Genomic DNA, 18,866 nt, shown 5'->3' on the forward strand with positions numbered 1-18,866 from the left:
TTGGATAATACCAGATTTCAGAAAAGATGGCTAATGGTTTGTAGTGGTGGCTGCTCAAACATTATTGGTCCAGCAGCAGACTGCTCTCTCATCTCGTCTGACAGCTGACATTGATGGACACATCCCTATTGGGTTGGAGGCCATCTGACACTCTGGAGATAAGAGGACTCTGGTCTCCAATGAAAGACCAACTCAACTTTAACCTTTTGGATTTGGGGGCCATTCATCTGATACTGAAGGCTTTCCTGCCATCCATCAAAAAAAGGATGGTGCACGTTCTTGCGGACAACACCACAGTCATATGGTATTACAATAAGCAGGGCAGGGTGAGGTCTTGGGTCCTGTGTCAACCACAGAACTTTGAGTGCCCCTGGATTTTGTTGGAGTGTCAGGGCATTGGCGTTTCTCCTAGAATGCTCTCTAGGAGATGCATTGCAGTTGGAATGGAACATTGAACTACTCTCTCTCATTTCCCAAGTTTTTAAGAAGATCAGGAGCAACCTCGGCCTAGTCATCCCAAATGCTTTGGATTGCGACAGAAGAGTATGATACTCGGAACCTCTGGGCAGGTTTTTACTTCGAGAGGCAGCAGGTCAGATTCTTGCACCCAAACCTGTGCAATCTACACATCCATGGGTGGAGACAGTGTTGTGGCAATTGACTGTGTGTGATCTTCCACCTGAAAGTGGTAGATGTCATCCTCATTTCTAGACCCTGTTTCACAAAGTCTATTTACGCCAGGCGCTGAGACAGATTTGTGGCTTAGGGCCATATGTACGAACACATTTTCCCATTGACACAGAATGGGAAAAACCCTTCCCAACATCTGTCCCTTAGTGTGGTATTTGCGAGATAAACCCTTTTTAAGCCAAGCTTTCAGATGTCCTTTTGTATGTTTTATCTTTGGCCCACCAAGGCCTTTGGTGGGCACTATTAAAGACCCTTTCAGCCTAGCTACATTTGCTGGACCAACTGTTCTTGTTTAAATCACCTGTTGTGATAAGGTTTATAAACGGATTGTCCCACATCTCCTCTTAAACCATTTGTGATGGTAAAGTGGGACCTTCATTTTGTCTTAACATTCCTCATGTGCATGCATTTTGACCTAATGCAAAGCTGCTTCAGCATCTCTTAGGTTTGAAGACTAGCCTCCTTCTTGTGATTACTTCAGTTTGTTGCATGAGTGAGCTTCAGATGCTGTCAGTACAGCTGCCCTGCACCACCTTTTTTTACCAGAAAATTTGGTGTTGAGGACTGGGACAGTCTTCTTGCCTAAAGTTGTGACTCATTTCCACATTAGGAAGTTTATCACCCTTTGTGCCTTCTTTCCCTCGTCACGCCTTGAAACAGAGGCTCTATCATTTGGAAATTAAATTAATGAAACTCCCCAGGAATGCCCTTGAAAAACTGAGACAGTCACAATTTCCCACGAGCGCCTCTGTAAGGTGTGCACCCTGCTTATCGACTCCAGAATATTGATGGTACAAAATATCGAGGACAAAATTTCAGAACAAAATAATTGACAGGTATGTAAGAGTAGATTTTACAAACCTAACTGAACATAAATGTACCTGTGCGGTACATATACCATCAAGGTATGTAGGTGTGGAGTTAGGAATAGTAAATCTATGCTTCCTTCTATGCGTTTACCTTTCGATATTTTGTCCAGCCATATTCTGTTCTTGAGTCCACAATTAGAACTACAGTCCTCGTCGAAACATTTGTAACTTCCTGAAAATGTGAAGGTTTACACCCCAGTCTGCAGTTCATAGAGTACATTTTTTATGTTTATATGAATCGGGCCCTGGGAGTTTCTGTTCTCTCCTCAAACGACCGTTTTGCTTACCCACAGAACTAGCTCAGTGATTGGAGCCTCACCCCTCTTCCTGCACTGTAGACACCTTCTCTTACCTATAAGGAAAAGCATCGTCAACTTCGCCAGTACAGCCTTTTTTCCGGAACTGTAGTGATACAGCTAGAAGCAACTCTAGTCTTGCTACTATCTAATTATTTTCAAGACCTTTCAGATCCACTTTAGTTTTAATTATTCATATGATGTCTAAATAAATACATGTATAGCCAGTGTTTTGTATAATGTATGCTGTACGCTCTAAGAAGCTACACATCTGCATATTTTCCACAATATAGAAGCTGTTGTAAAATGCTAGTGTTTTTATTCATTCTTACTTGGTGAGGTATTTTAGAAAAGGCTGAAACATCTCTTCATTTTTGTTAACGAACACTTCAACCTCAGGCGATATAAATTATGAAAATTAGAAAAAAATTCTGAAGCCTTTCATATTTTACAGGTGTTTCCACCTACGACATCCAATAGTGTGTTTTCATATCAGAATCAAGCTGTTACTCAAGGGCCACAGTCTTTCATTAACACTGTCAGCAAGAACGCCCTCCAGTTGAGGACAAACCAAGCCACCACAGTCCAAACTGCCCCCTCGCACACCAATGAGGTAAGCATGGTTTACTCTTGCTTTATGAATCAGTTTGACATGTTTTTTTCTTTCCCACTACAGTTGCATCTTAAAAAGAGAGAGGGACCACAGACATTGATTCACTAAAAATTGAGCAGTAGCAGAAGTGACATCATTAACTCTTTTACAACAATGGCATCACAGGATTGACCCTTTGGTTACCCTTAGTCTATCAACAGCCTCCTATTTGTCTCGGGTAGGGGACAGTTGTGTACCCATAAATATGGGGCCCCTTGCAGATAGCAGTGGGGGGCCCTCAGGCTCTGTATCGCAGAGATATTTGTAGGCTTTGGGCTAAATGGGGGCTTCCTGAAGGGTGGTGGCCGTCTGCGCCACAGGGGTTGCAGCGGTCCGCATTACGCCCCTGGAAGTATGGAAATCACAGATAGTAAACCTGTTTGGAGAGTGGTTACTTTCAGTTCCTCTCACTTCCTTCAAAATACCTGAGGCAGGGTAGCAAGGAGAGTACCAGTAGTTAAAAAAGTAGAAACCAGGGCTACCAGCCGGTGTGTTCATGAAATTTAAAATAGCAGTTTCTTAGATTTATATAATGCTTGATCCATGTGTGGAGAAAAACAATTAAGGAGAAATAGCGCAAAGGTTTACCAAAGATAAATTAAGTAAACAACTAAACTAAAAAACAAATTTTTTGATGTGCTTGAAAAATCGACATATCGTGACTATGATGGAGATATGTTCACAGTATTTTAGGAAGAGCTAAAAATAAAGTCCAGGTTGCATGAAGAAGGGAATACTAGTTCGACATGAGCAAATGAAATGCAGGAGATCATATGGAGTCAGTACGCAAAAACAAAATAGCACTTAAGTTTTCTAAGGATTTAACATAGTCAAAAGAACAATCGTACAACTTAAAAAATAAAAAATAAAATTTAACAAAAACATTAGAAAAATTTCCAAAGTTTTTGGTATTTTTTTTAAATAAAAAGTTGTTAGTTGAGACGAACTGTAAACTTCACCAATATGATGAAAGTTCACTTGGAGATAAAGAGGCCATGTGTACATTGGTACAAGTGACACAGATCCATAAAATGCAAACATGCATACATCTACAGGAGCAAATAACCAAAGCTGAAAGAAAATACGATAAAATAAAGGTGGCAAGGCAGTGGGAGAAGATGGGTTGATGAGATTGTGAGCTGCACAAGGTGTATGTGGTCACTTTCCTCAGAATAGTTGCTAAGAGAAACTTTTCCCAACTACCCTTCCTTCCCTAGCATCTCCCCTACCCAAGCGATGAAAAAATATATCCTTCTGCAGTTCAGTTTTGGAGACTCTGGATTTGATCCAAGGCGAATGTAGTCTTTTGATCTGCTGGCAAGTAGAAATTATATGAACTTGTTGGTCACATGTTAAAGTTCTGTCATTATTATGCAGTGTTGTATTCTTTGCAGAAGTGAAATTAAATGGGAACTATCTACTGCAGGTTATAATTGCAAAGAGCATTTCAAAAGAGTGCATGTGAAAATGTGATCTCAGTGGTATATTTTTCTTAACTGAGCACATTTCTCGGTGGCTTTGCACAACAAAATAACATATTCTAGTAATGAGTCATCAGGATGATTTTCTGCACCCATATGGCATGTGAATAAATATAATAATTGATGGTGGCAGATTATCTCCGGTGATTAAATTTGCACTTTTAACAGAATTTACCCACCTGGTATTACATCAGTGTTGCACAATCAACACCTGAGAGGAGTGGGTTGTGATTTTTAGAGGGAAACGACACCTGCAAAACGTGAGAAACATCCCAAAACGCAGAGATTTGTGGGTAGCTACAAACATTTTTGCAAATGTTTCCACGCTAAAACCGACTGCAGATGTATTCCTGTTAAGAGCAGAAGGAACTCAGCCTTTAATGTAATAAAGTAAAGTAGACATCCCCACAACCGCTACCCTAAAGCTAACCAAAATGTAGGGTCAGTGAAGATACAAAAAAGTACTTCAGCGGAAGTCCAGTCACGTGGCTACAGAGGTTCAGAACTGTACACTTGTATGAATTCTAAAGCCAGTCGCAGCTTCTTTTGGGATTGCAGAGGAGTTGGAATTTTATCCCATGCCGAAAAGTATCTCTTGATGAGTAGATGTTTTTGTTTGTTCTGGTTTGGGTTTTGTGTACTAGAAATATTTTGCTCGACTTACTAAAGTCACAAACGTTTTCTGTTTGTATGCGTGAAAGGCAGCACAACCTCTTCAAAATCTGAAAGTAAGATTGGCCCACCAACGCCTCTTTGTTTCCTGCTGCTTCCATGTCAGAATATAAAACTGGGCACTCCGGTAACAACATTTTTATCGAAAAGTCAAAGACCAAAATTAATATAATGGCCATTGAGCAGTGTGATTATAGTTAAGCACTTAGGCCCAGATTTAAAAAAAAAGTGGGCTTCATTACATGAAGCACCGCTTTTTTAGCGCCTCTAATGCCACCATGTGTGTGCCGTAATAATGATACGGTGCACCATGGCGCACATTAGGATCAGTAGCGTCATCGTTTCTTAAGCTATTGTGGTACTTTGCAGGATTAGCGCCAAAAATGTTGGCTCTGATCGTTCAAAGTACATAGAGGCCCATTATAAACAATGGTGTGCCTCAATTTAACACCTGCTCTGAACAGGTGTTAAACATGATGCAAAAAACTGCGCAGTGAAATCTACGATTCCACTGTGCCATTTTTTTGGGCCTCCTAATGGAGGAACTCCCCACTTGCATACATTATGCCTGACGCAGGCATAATGTGCACAAGGGTTTACAAAGTGGCGCAGTGCTTGCATTGTACCACTTTGTAAATTTGGTGCAACGTTTTTACCAACCTAATGCCACATTAGTGTAAAAAAAATGACGCTAATGTGGCGCTAGAGTGAAAAACGAGCAAATTCTCACTAGGAGAAAGTTCATAAATAGTAAATATTTTGCCATGCTTGTCATGTCCCCCTTTTTTTTTTTTTAACACTTTTCTTGCGCTTGTCTTATGTGAGAGAAGACTCATCTTCCTTTCTCAGAGAAGGTTGTGTTGTGGCTCTGGCCATGCAACTACACTTTCTATAGTGATGTAACTAATACAACTGTGTTCGACAGTGGGAAATGTGGGGGAGAAGATGGGTTATCATTGCTTGGTTACTGCCACACTAGTGAAGGGAACATTTATATTGTTATAGCAGTGAGGTAACGATGTGGTACACGGAGAGTGACAGGTGTGTTAATGAGAGAGCAGTCATGGTGAGACGAGGGAAAAATTCAAAAGGGCCCACTTCAGAAAGAGTTTGTTGTGAGTATGCAAGGATTACTTTTGCATTACCTCTGGCTTACTCTTGAATTACAGGAGCAAGCCAAGAGTACTACTGGCTTACTCTTGTACTACTGCTGCTTTTCTCTTGAATTGCAACAGTACTGCTGTTTTTTTTCTTTGAATTCACTGGTAAGCCATGAGTACAAGACTAAGTCACACTTACGCATTTAAAGTTCTTTGTGAATCAGGCCCAGAGTTTACAAAAGGTTACTTGTGTTTTCCGTAAATTTGGTGTGTGTTTGCTGTTTAGACATTTAACAGTGTTCCGCCATTCTCGGTCTAGAAAATGTAAACATTCGTTATTATTCAGTTCTTTAGGCTCATTCTGTTATTGGTGATTTAAAAGTAGTCTTTCTACTATTTTAATGGAAGAAGAGGTGAGGGGAACCAGCTAACTCTTATTGGCACCTGTCTGTCATATGGATAATGTTTTGTAATACATTTAGATGCAGCCCACTGGCGATGACCTGGTCTGCTTAACCCTTCAGCTACAAAAGTGATTGTAAAAATACATGCTACGTTTTTCTTCTCTGACTGTTGTGCTATCAATTTAGAACGAAAGTTATTTTTTATACAGGCAATAAAGATAGTATTTTTACAATTTTTATTGCAGAACAGAGCTGTTTCCTACATTTCCCAGGAGAACCTTCGAGTCCTTAAAATACTTCTATTGTAGACGTCCAATTTTACTTGCCTCCTCTGCTACATATTTAAGAGAAAGGTTACTGAAAATATCTTAATCATATTTTAGTACTGCTTCTATGTCTAAAGTACTATACCTTTAGGTAGAAATATTATTTTCTCCATTAGTAATAGCTTTCTGCTTCATGTACAGCAGAGCGTGTGGGAGGGTTTTAATAAAAGAAAATGCTGTGCTGCCTTGTGGGGGTCTTCATCTTGCCCAAAGGGCTTTAAAGTAAATGCACCACTGTCGACATCATAGGGCCTTTTTTTTTAAATGTACTCCTTGATTTTGTCCTCCTCCTCCGAATAGTTGGAGTTTGGGTTAAGTCCATGAAACACTGCAGAATTCCAGAGGAAGGATTTACAAAAAAATGATCACCTTGATTGTTTTAATGGTCCCATTAATATTTTGTGGCAAATTCAAAGGAATTCTTCCAGAGCACTTAAGAGTACCTGCAAATATGATGAAGTACCTGATAGTCAGTAGCAGGGCCTGTCCAGAAGATGGCAAACAAATTGAAAATGGTTTGTAACTGGTATGTCTCTGGCGTGCAAGGGCATATGCAATATCTGATATACAAGCAGAGAACCTACCCTTGATATGGGACTACTTTATTCTATGGTGCACGAGTAGTGTAGTCATTTATACATAATTCTAACCATACATACCTTTGCACATAAGGCAACACTTTTGCAGCATGATTTTTTTCTGGATTCAGATGCCGTGCATTATTCCTGCCATTTAGTAGTTGGGTCCAGAATTTCCTGTTTATAGTAGATCTTATTTTCTTTTTCGTTGTTGTTGGGCGTCGACGGCCTCTAACATTTGATGCCTGTTCCATCCTCCTTTGACATCATACGCCCTCCCCAGAAGCCTCACTCTTGATAGCCATCTGCAGATTCTTGTTTTCCACTGTTGCATCTGAAGATCTCCAAACTTAGAGGATTAAGAAGAAGCAAGAGAGTTGTTTTGTCAAAAGAAAGTGGAGAAAAAACCCAGAAAAAAACAAGGAAAGTGATATCTGCGAACCGAAGTAGGTGAAGTCTCTTTATTTATCGAGAGACAGGGAATGCATAAGCAGGGCACACCTAGTCATCCTGAAATTGAGAATACGCTTGTCTGTTTCTGTCCACAGTACCACCACAGGTTTGCGCAGAGGGATAGCCACCAGGTCTGCAATTATTGCTTGCCTATCAGCCATGACTCAAGATCCTGTAAGGCCTTGTGCCTGAGTTTAAGGTGAAACTGCTGAAGACCTGAGAGAAGCAGAGGCATGCGTGCTGTGCTATGCAGGGCCAGAAGGACACTACTTCACTCAGAGATTTGGGGTTATCCATTGAGGAGGAAGCAGAAGGTGGGGACTCTGATGTCGAGAAAGACATCATCGACTTTGAGAATGAACACAGAAGACTGGAAGAAAAAGAAAAAGACAGACAGGTAGATGTTGGTGGTTGAGCCAAAAACAGACTCTGAAAACAAAAGTCAGCCTTGGCACAGAAGACCTGGCCAACCAAAGGCAAGAGAAAGCACACAGATCCCCTTAGGTCCCATCCAAAATATACTGCAGGGGGAAGAAGTGCCGAAAAAAGTTCATAGTTGAAGTATGAACGGAGCTGAGAGAAAGAAAAAAAGACAGCAGCTATGACAACAGCAGCTGGATCATCGTCAAAAAAGAGAACACCACAAAGCCTTGACGCAGAAGTATGCGGTCTAAAGATAGAGCGCAAGAAAAGAGGGCTCGAAGCTAAAATGGCAGCAGTATTAAAAAAAGAAAAAAAATGTGACAGGCTTTCGGTATTCCATAGAAAACTTTGACGGAAGACTCAAAGGAAGAGAATGATACAGGTGAACAAGAACCATCCCTCACACCTGAATCTCAGGAGGCATTAAAACAAGAGTTCTCCTATGAAGAAGAAGAGACAGAGGTGAAGAGTCTGTACCAAGACATCGAAGTGTCAAAAGGCGTTAAAGAACAATGGCAGTAGCTCAAAGGCAGATTCCCAGACAAAGCAATTAACACTTATCCCTCAAGGCCATCACTCCCAGATGATGTGACTGTATAATCAACTGGTCAAGAAAACAGCTGAAAGGTATGGTGTACAGATGGAGGAAGAAGCACAAACTTGTTTCTTACATGAAACATTGATACCATAACAGACAAAGGTACAATAACTTCCTATGCTAACACGCATCATATATCAAGAGAGGGAGGCTTTTAAGGAGCCAGCAACATGTAGGGCAGTAAATCCTAGGGTGGAGAAAAAAATATAAGCGCTTCTCAAAGACCAATCATACATCTGGATCAATGTAATGGCAGATTCAATCGTAGTAGCCACAGCCATGTAGAGCGTAAATATCCCTACCACTTCTGGCCCCCCACCAGATAAAGAAAGCGAACCCCCACTAGATAAAAAAAGCGAAAGGATTGATATGGTGGGAAGAAAATTTGAAAGAGGAACTGCTACGCAGTGGAGTATAGCAAACTCAAATGCTTTGCTAAACAGATACGCTCATTGACCTGGGAAGAGATGGGGGAGCTCATTAAAAACCTGCCTGAACAATATCAAAGAAGAGCAAATGCCCTAGTGAGAGAGGGTAAAGGGATTGCAAAAACATGCCTAAAGTCAGCACTAGATGCAGCAGACACTGCAGCAAGACAAATGGTGACAGGAACAACAATGAGACGCAATGCATGGCTGAGAATATAAGGGTTCAAGAATGAGGTATAGGCCAACATTGTCAACAGTCCTTTCAACAATGAGCATTTGTTTGGAAAGGCAGCAGAGGGCATGCTGCAACAAATTAAAAAATACAACAATACATCCAAATCAATGAGGGCTGCAGTGGGCAACCAAGAACGGGGAAGAAATGAGTTTGATAGGGACACCACACCAAGGCTTCCAAAGCACAAGTCATCAATAGCCTGCATCACGTCAGTGGCAGTTTCAAACACCATATAGAAAATCCTTTCAGGGTCGAACTAGAGGAAGAAGCCTGCAGTCGAGAGAGGCAGCCTCAATATCAAAGTGACTGACGTTGGATTTACACCCACATGGAACATCAGTGGGGGGAAGAATTGGAAACTTCCTCCAAGGGTGGAGGAGGGTCATATCAGGCAAATGGGTACTCAATATAATACAACTTGAATACTGTATAGGGTTGGAAAAACATCCACCAACGCGTTTTCCAAAACAAAAAATGCACACAAAGGAAGAGATAACATACCTCGAAAAGGAGGTAAAAGAGCTGCTACAACAACAGCAGAAAGAGAACCCTCCAGAGAGAAAAATCAAGGAGTTTACTCAACATATATTCTGGTTCCAAAAACCAGACAAAACACGGAGGCCTATGCTACATCTCTGTTTTTAAACAAATTCATAATGATGCAAAAATTAAAGATGATAACACTACAATAAGTTATTCCTCAAATCCAAAAGGGGATTTAATGGTAACAATAGATCTAAAGGATGAAAATCAACACATTCCAATTAATCCAAAACACAAAAAATGTCTGCGGTTTGTGATAAATTAAACGCACTACCAATTTAAAGTACTACCCTTTGGCATAAAGTCAGCCCCATGGGTTTATCACAAAGTGCCTAGCGGCAGTGGCAGCACATCTGAAAAGTAAGGGATACATGTTTACCCATACCCAGATGAATAGATGGTAAGAGCAAACTCAGCACACAAAAGCAAAAAATACATATAGACAATGATGACAACACTGCTGTGACTGGGAATCACAATAAACAATGAAAAGTCTTCACCAAAACCAGAATAACAGAAACTCTTCTTAGAAGCAAAGACAGACCCAATTCAGAGGAACGTTTTCCCACTCAACTAGAGAGTACGAGCCTTAAAGCACAAAGCTCTCCGTTACCAGAGGGGTCAGTCTCTGACAGTGAGGAATGTGTAGAAATTATTGGAAATTATGGTTCATGCATACCACTAATACTGTATTCAAGGCTTCACATGAGACCAATCCAAAAGTGGCTACAGTCAGTGGTCACAAGCAGCTGGGAGCTGGGAGGATCTAGTGCTTGTCACACAAAAAATACAAGAAGAGATGGGTTGTTGGAACAAGACAAATGTATCAGCAGGAAAACTACTAATGACTGCAACTCCAACAGTTATCGTTACCACAGATGTCTCACATATCTTATGGAAAGCAAATATGGGGAAAGTCAATGTGAGCGGCATATGGAATACACAGCAAACAATACAACATATAAAGCTACTGGAGTTTTAAAAAAGTGTTCAAAGTCTTAAAAGCCTTCCAACAGAAGTTGTGGAACAAATCAATACAAATACAAACCGACAATACATTGGGTAACTCAGATTTTCCTCTTTCAGAGATGGCACAAAAGATGTTGGCCATTCAAAGACAGATAACATTAATAGTGCGACATCTGCCAGGGGTCAACACTGAGCAAGCAGACACGCTGAACAGACATGCATCCATCTCACAGGAGTGGGAACCGAATCAGACGGTATTGCAGTATTGGAGACTGTTCCAAAAGTGGAGAACTCCAAAAATATGCTTGTTCGCAACAACATAAAACGCAAAATGCCAGTTCTTCGCATCCAGACATCCATACCCTCAGTCAATGTGGAATGCATTGTTGATAAATTGGTCAGACACATTTGCTTATGCTTTTCTCCTGACCCCACTACTCTTAAGAGTGATACATAAATGCAAACAATTACAGATGACACTCATACTACTAGCTCTACAGTGGGCAATGCAGACTTGATACTAGGATCTGATGGAGATGGTACAAGGAATGGAAAGGCTGCCAGTATCACAAGACGTACTCTCCGTTGAAAGGGGAAGAGTACTACATCCAGAACCAAACAGATCAAGCCTAAGAGCATGGCTCCTGAAGACATAGAATTTGGCTATTTAAGACTACCAGAAAAATCAATGGCAGTCCTCAGAGAAGCAAGGAAAGCAACAACTAGATGATGCAAAATCGAAAGATTTACATTTTGGTGTCAAAAACACAACATGCTTCAAAACAGGGCAGGAGAATCTACAGTAATTAGATATTTGACTCATTTTCTAAACGGAGACCTAATGTATGCTTCTCTGAAAGTACTTCTTGCAGCAATAGTAGCTTACACAAGGGGCTACATAGGAGGAAGCTTGCTCACTGCCCCTGTAATCAAACGATTTTCATGGAATGTGGATCTAACACAGCCAATGAAGAAACCATATGAACCAATCTATAATGCAAGTTTTAAGTTCATCACATTGAAAACAGCGTTTCTTATGTCCATGACTTCACTATGTAGAGTAAGTGAGTTACAGGCATTCAGGGCCAGATTTACAAGAAAGTAGTGTATCAGTACTGATGCTCCACTTTTCTTGCGTCGTCCTTCCCCCATCTAACAACACCATGTGTGTGTGGTATTTATAATACGGCGCACCCTGGTGGTCATTAGAACAATAGCGTCAACAATTTTGATGCTATTGTGTCGCTTTGCTGCACCAGCGTCAAAATGTTGGCACTAGTGTAGCAAGGTGCAAGGAGCCCCATTGATTTCTCTGCTCTGAGCAGGCGTTAAAAGTGATGCCAAGAATAGCACAGTGAAATCTTGTGGATTTCAATGCGCCATATTTGCGGGCCTGATAACGCCAGAACAACAACCTTGCATATATTATGCCTGAATCAGGCATAATGTGGCGCAAGGGCTCGCAAAGTGGCACAATTTGTAAATATGGCACAGTGGAAATTGCCTCCTTGACCCACATTAGCGTAGCAAAAATTATTCTAATGTAGCACAAGGAGGTGCTAGGGCCTTGGAAATCTGGCCCTCAGCATCTGGGAACCGTATATTCAAATATATAAAGGAAGGGAAGTCTTAAGAACTAACCTGCAATTCATTCCTAAGGTCATTTCTCATTTTCACATAAATCAAACAATTCCAATTCCAAAGTTCTTCCAAAATCCAAAGACTCATGCAGAAAAGGCTGTCAGGAAAGGAAAACAACTCTTCGTATCTTTTGCAAACAACAATACAGGAGAACCAGTTACAAACGGTACTACCACAAGATGGATAACACATACAATTGAAATATGTCACAGCAAAGCTGGCATTCCACTAGAGGGAAACCTGAGGGCACATTCTCAAAGAGAGAAGGGAGCAATAATCTATTTCCTAGCATATTTGCATGGTGACCTCATGGTCATCAGTACACTTGTTCGAAAAGAGTTCTTGCATTGATGTTCAAGTAAACAGAGAAGCACAGGTGGGGAAAAACAGTTTAAAAACATCTGTTTGCAAGTTTTACCTCATCTTCAACCCAGCCACTACAGTGAAGAGAACTACTACAAAATCAATGCACACCATGTGAATACAGAAAAGATTCATGTTACAAAACAAAATGGTTACTTACCTGTAGGAGTAGTTTTGCAGCTTGAAGAATTTTCTGGATTTACAGGTGACCCACCCACCTCTCCAGGAAATGAGGTGACACAAGTAAATAGAGGACGTTCAAACAGAACACTTATAGGAAGCTTACAAAATTAAACAATCTGAAGATGGCAGCCAAGGGTGAAGCTTCCGGGGAGGGCGTATGACATCACAGGAAGATGGAACAGGCACCAAATGGTGGGGGACGTTGATTCCCAAGAACAACAACAAAAACAAGCATTTGCAATTAAGTAGGTCTTGCATTTGCTTGCGTTCGCGCTATTGGCACTGTAAATTCATAACTGGACTTTTGTTGCCAAATTAATTGGTCACCCCTGCCTCATAGTTCCGTCTTTTCCTGCCATATAATTCCAGTGGCCCTGCATATAACTAAAGCACTTCCAGTTACCTTCTTCTTCTATCTGCAGCAAAAAAAAAATAATGTTGCAATTTAGCATCCTAATTTAAATCTGCCATGCTATTTCTAATAGAATACCACTTTCACCACCTCACCATCACAGTTGCTAGCTGGCTAACACCCTTCACCAAAAAAGATACAAACAGCCACAGAGGAGAAATAAACTATAAGGGTCACCCAAATATCTATAAAAAAGATTGTTCAAACAGTCATTGTGTAATAAGGATGTTAAGTTGACCTGATTCATGGTCATAATTGTAATAAGGAGATATTTTTAAAACATATACAATTATCATAGAAACCTTTATCAGAAATAAACTTTTGGCATTAGACTGTAATGCTCAAAACAGCCCCTTGAGGGCATTATAACAAAAATATCATTTGTAAGAAACATGGTTATGTACACATATTCTGGGTCCCTAGAGTGCATAAGCCCATGAACAAAACAAGAGAAAGTACTGCAGTATAACTAAATACTTAGCCCCTGGAGGGTCTTGTTAGGGCTAGCAGGCCTACTGCAGTGATATCACAAACAAGGCCTTTAAAACAAAACTTCCTCCAGCTGTAAAACAAAAGTACTAGCCATGAGAAAGCTCAAGACATTGAATGGTGGGAGGGATTATTATTTTGGGGTCCCTAACCTAGTGTGGGGGCCCAGAGATGAAGTAGACAGAGCATTTTGAAGGTGGTCCCATTGTCCTAGGACCCTCAAACGCTGAGTTATGGAGCGAGTTGTGCTGCACATATTAGAGTATGTTGACTGCAATGCTCGGAACAGCCCCCAGAGAACACCACAATTAAAATAGCATTTGGAAGAAACATGATCATGTAGCCATATAGTCAGCCCTTAGGCAGCATAACCCCTTGAAATACAAATGGAAGAAAATAATGCAATATAACCATATATGGAGCCTCTAGAGAATATAGTGCATTACACATGTCTAAACTAGAAAACCTATTGCAATGATATCACAAACAAAGCCCAAAAAACATAACTTCTCCCGGCTGGAAAACCAAATTTCCAACCATGAGAAAGCTTAGAAAGATAATGAATGGTGGCAGGGCCTATTATTTTGGAGTCCCCACTAACATAGTGTGGGGATTCAGAGATGATGTAGACAGAAAGAGCACATTGTTCAATGTTTTGAAGGTGGTCCCATTGTCCTAGGACCACCACAGGCTTGAGTTATGAGCAAAAATGTTTGTAAATATAATGCTGGCAAAGCATTATGGGGCATGTTTCCTGTGCCATGAATAATTTAGTATAGTGATATGACTGCTTCGAACAACCCCTAGAGGGCACCACAAGGAAAATTACATTTGTAAGATATATGGTCATGTAACTATAAAGTTAGCCCCTAGAAGGCATAACCACACAAAAAGAAAATGACAGAAAATAATGCAGTATACCATATATTTAGTCCCTAAAGTGCATAGTGAGGCACACATTTTCAGGACTGGCAGGTCTACTGCAACACCATTACAAATAAGGCCCTAAAAACACGAACTACTCTCAGCTATAAAAGAAGAATTCTAGTCATGACAGTTGTTACTATTTTGGGGTCCCCACTAACCTAGTGTGGGGACTCAGGTATGACCCAGACAGAAAGAGTGCATCGTGCTGATTGTTTTGGTGGTGATCCCATTGTCCTAGGACCACCACAGGCTGAGTTATGAGCAAATGTTTTTTGTAAAAGTGATGTCCTGCAAAGCATTATGGGGTGATTTTCCCGAGTGCAGCAAATATTGCAGTATCAGCTCTCCCGCTGTGCTGGGAGAGCCGCTTTCGCTTTGAGGATTTCTCTTTTACCTAAAGCATTTACCAATTTCAAATGTTTTAAGGGGAGAGTCACAAGAAATGACTCTGATTAGATAACTGTGAAATATGTGACCAGCGCTCCAATACCACAGATCGAGTTCATACTGTTGTGCCTGTTCATGTTGTGAGCACCATGACTGCCATGAAGCACGAAGCGGAGAGACAAAAAAACATATAGTTTTCCCATGCTGAAGTATATCAGCAATCGCGCAATAATCCACGTAATAGGGATAGTCTGCAAGGTCTGACAAAAACAGCCTCAAGGCGGGACAAACATAAAGCATTTACCAATGACATCAAGTGATTTTTGAAAGGCGAGCCGAGCAACGAATAAAAGTGATGGGCGTGGTTAAAAGCTCACAATACAACAGGTCAAAGCGCTTGCGCGCTGAAACTAAAAAGAGAGAGAGAAGGAAGACTACTATATATAAGAAATTCCAGACCCAACCACTAGATGGAGGAATAATGCACAGCATGTGAATCCACAAAATTCTTTAGGCTGCAAAACTACTCCTACAGGTATGTATCCATTTGGTTATATAAATCATACACCAGAAAGCTCACGCATACCACTCAAACAAAACACTCCAAATCAAATATCCACTCCCTATATACAAACCCCTCATCCGTACATTCAAATAAAGGAGGGGGAATACTTAAAAAACAATCTTACTAGCTTTATCAATGATTATCTTTTCTAGTTGTGTTTTTGCCATGTAGACATTGGCTATGCTGCCTCTGAAATTACCCTTCTATCATCCATTACACACCACAGCCCCATTAATCTCCTTTAAATCGGAAGAAATGTGTGTTATGTGTTTTGTCTGTTCTTTGGGTTAGGTAAATATATGTCTTACAAATCATTGTAAATATAAAACAACAAATCATCACCATTTAAAAAAAAATAGGTGTTTCCTTTAGGGACAAGTTGTCTACCATCTGTGTATGCTAAAGAATCCCCTTTCTTGTCTTATCACAATAGCTGTACATTAATGTCACATTTTAAGGGAAAGTATAGTTTTCTACTTAAGGCCAGGGGCCCTTATATTTTAACATTTTATGAGTACAGTAAAAAATCAAGACTGTACCCATCAGAACTGTTGTTCTGCCTTCTGTAGAGCACCTCCTTGGGATGATATTACAATGTAGACTGAGTAGATGTCAGCAGTCATTTCCATATTTTCAGACAATTTGTAGGCATTGACTATTCATTCCATTGTGCATTTTGAGTGAGTTTCTAATTATCTTTTTGTGTTTTTCCTTAGCCTGCTTCATCATCTCATTCTCCATACATTATACCACCACATTCTATGTTTACCAGTCCATCAAACAAGACAAAAGACCCTCCACGCTATGAAGAGGCAATAAAGCAAGCCCGCAAAATGCAGGCTTCTCAACCAGAGGTAGGCTGAAAAGTCTGTAAGAATTCTTTACACATATCCTGGTTAAGGCACAGAGATTTCCTTCTGGCAACTAATTGTGTTTTATTGTACTTGTTCTAATGTATATTTTCCAGCAAAGTTGTTAATAATTACATCTGACAGAGACATCGAGCTGCAGATTTCTTACCTTAGAATTCCGCCCCCCACTCCCCACCCCCTCCGTGTCAGTCTGGATCCAGAGAATTTTCTTGAACAGTACCACTGTGTGCCGTCAGGTGGTGTCAGTCAGCTCTGCGTCCATCACCAATGTCATTTCAGCCAGATGTGATGTCGCAGGTCATATATAGGTGCCACCCTGGCGCACTGACTTCAGTTCTTTTCTTTCTGCGCCAGTCTAGCACTGATCCGAAGAGGAGCTACTCCTCAGCTGTTTTTGACTGCTCTTTTTTTACTTTTTTTTTTATGTTTTTGAGTGTTGTCACTCCTGGGGCATTGAGGATGTCTTCATGTAAGACCAAGTTCAAGCTCTGCGGATCCTGTCATCAGACGATGTCTGTGACGATGTGCACCTTGTGCGCTTGTGGTGTCTAAAGCACAACCTTGACCCAAATTCGTGCCTCCGGTGCAGGGCAAGGAATCCGAAAGATTTGACGGAGCAGTCCCTAAAGCCACTTGTGGCATGGCGCTCGGCTCCATGTTGCACCTGATCTCGGCCAAGAGGAAGGTCCAGGCAACAGTTGCGGACCCCCATTCATCGTCATCTCACTCCAAGTCCTCTGGACACTTTGGTAAGTCGAGGCACAAGAAGAAGTTCAGAAGAACAAGCGTTCTTCGACTTCATCCCATCCGTTGTCCGACAAGATGAGGGAAAAGAAGTGTTGTCGTTTTAGGCCTCTGTCCTCGGGGACTGCATCTGGGTCGACTCCACGTCTTCCCCACGTTTCCGGGAGCCAGCGCGACCCCTGCCCAATTCAGAGAGTGTTATGAGGCCATGTGCCTCATTTTTGGGCAGTCCAACCCTACTTGAGCACCTTCTGGCCCAATGGAGTCGGAAAAGGCCCCCTCGGGTTCTGTTCTGGTGGCTTCGGCATCGGCTCCGAGGGGCACCTATGGATCCGTTCCTGAATCTGAACCGGCATTGGTCGTACCACCTCGACCTTTTAAGGGGGCGAGGGGGCGGTCAAGCACTGTAGTTGACCAGGCGGAGTGGAACAAAATATGGTGGGTACCCTGACACGCATAGTTACATGGAATGTTAAAGGATTGAATTCATTTCTGAAGCGCTACAGAATACACACATATCTTAAGCGGCTTGGCGTACATCTTGCTCTCCTACAGGAGACGCATTTGATAGAAAATGAAGCGCAAAAAGTGCAGAAAAAATGGAGGGGGCAGTTTTATTCGGCAACCTATTCCTCCTACGCTAGGGGGTCTCTGTTTGGATTGTTCCCGGGACTCCCTTTACGTTAGAATTCCTAAAAGCGAGCTTACAAGGCCGATACATATTCTTACACGGGGTATTAGATAGCCAGGAGCTCTGTCTGGTGAATGTTATGCCCCTAACACTGATGACGCGGGGCTCTATGATCAGCTCCAACAGGAATTAATATCTTACACACGGATGCCCATTTTGTGGGCTGGTGACTTTAACTGTGTCCTAGACGGAATCCTAAATAGGAACCCACCAAAGATGAACACTAAGTCGCAAATGACTGCCAAATTGCAGATGGTTATGAGGAATTTACACTTTGTGGATGTGTGGAGGTAGATGTATCCCACCTCTAGAATCTTTTCGTGTTACACGCCCACCCATGGGGCTTACAGCCACCTGGATCGATTCCTCCTTGCCAATGACAGATCGCTTGACGTACGCTGTGTTGTTTATCAGGTCCGGTTCTTATCGGACCATGCCCCTCTCCTTTTGGAATGTGAAACACACATACCCAAGCCTGCGATCCCCCTGTGGTGTCTTCAGCCAGACCTACTCGGTGATCCAGAATATAAACAAGACCTCCAAGGTGTGCTGAATGGTTATTTTAGTACAAATTGGGGTACAGCTACGGCCCGAGGCATTGAATGGGAGGCGTTGAAAGTAATCATCAGAGGGGAAAGCCTCAGTAAAACATATGGTATTAGGAAGCTCTTGGACCAGGAGCTCACGCAACAGGAAGACGTATTGGCAGCCTTACAGCGCCAAATAGATAACAGCGACACGTTGGAGTCGGATTACCTTGAGGTGCGTGGTAGAATTGTAGAACTCTGCGATAGACTGGATAATTATGTCCGCTGGAATTATAGGCAGCGGCTGTTTCGGGCAGGGGACCGTTTGGGCGTATGTTGGCTTGGCTC

At 41.6% G+C, this 18,866-nt stretch overlaps 1 protein-coding gene across 1 annotated transcript in view; it reads left to right on the forward strand.

The window, feature by feature from the left end:
- Positions 1 to 18,866, forward strand: part of MRTFB (myocardin related transcription factor B) — a 314,132-nt gene that overhangs the window by 242,092 nt on the left and 53,174 nt on the right. Inside the window, exons 12-13 of the mRNA XM_069210422.1 lie at positions 2,310 to 2,468; positions 16,401 to 16,538. Of these exons, the coding sequence (XP_069066523.1) occupies positions 2,310 to 2,468; positions 16,401 to 16,538 (297 nt within the window). The remainder of the gene's footprint in view (positions 1 to 2,309; positions 2,469 to 16,400; positions 16,539 to 18,866) is intronic.

The sequence above is a fragment of the Pleurodeles waltl genome, chromosome 10, assembly GCF_031143425.1.
Source record: "Pleurodeles waltl isolate 20211129_DDA chromosome 10, aPleWal1.hap1.20221129, whole genome shotgun sequence".
Classification (NCBI taxonomy): domain Eukaryota; kingdom Metazoa; phylum Chordata; class Amphibia; order Caudata; family Salamandridae; genus Pleurodeles; species Pleurodeles waltl.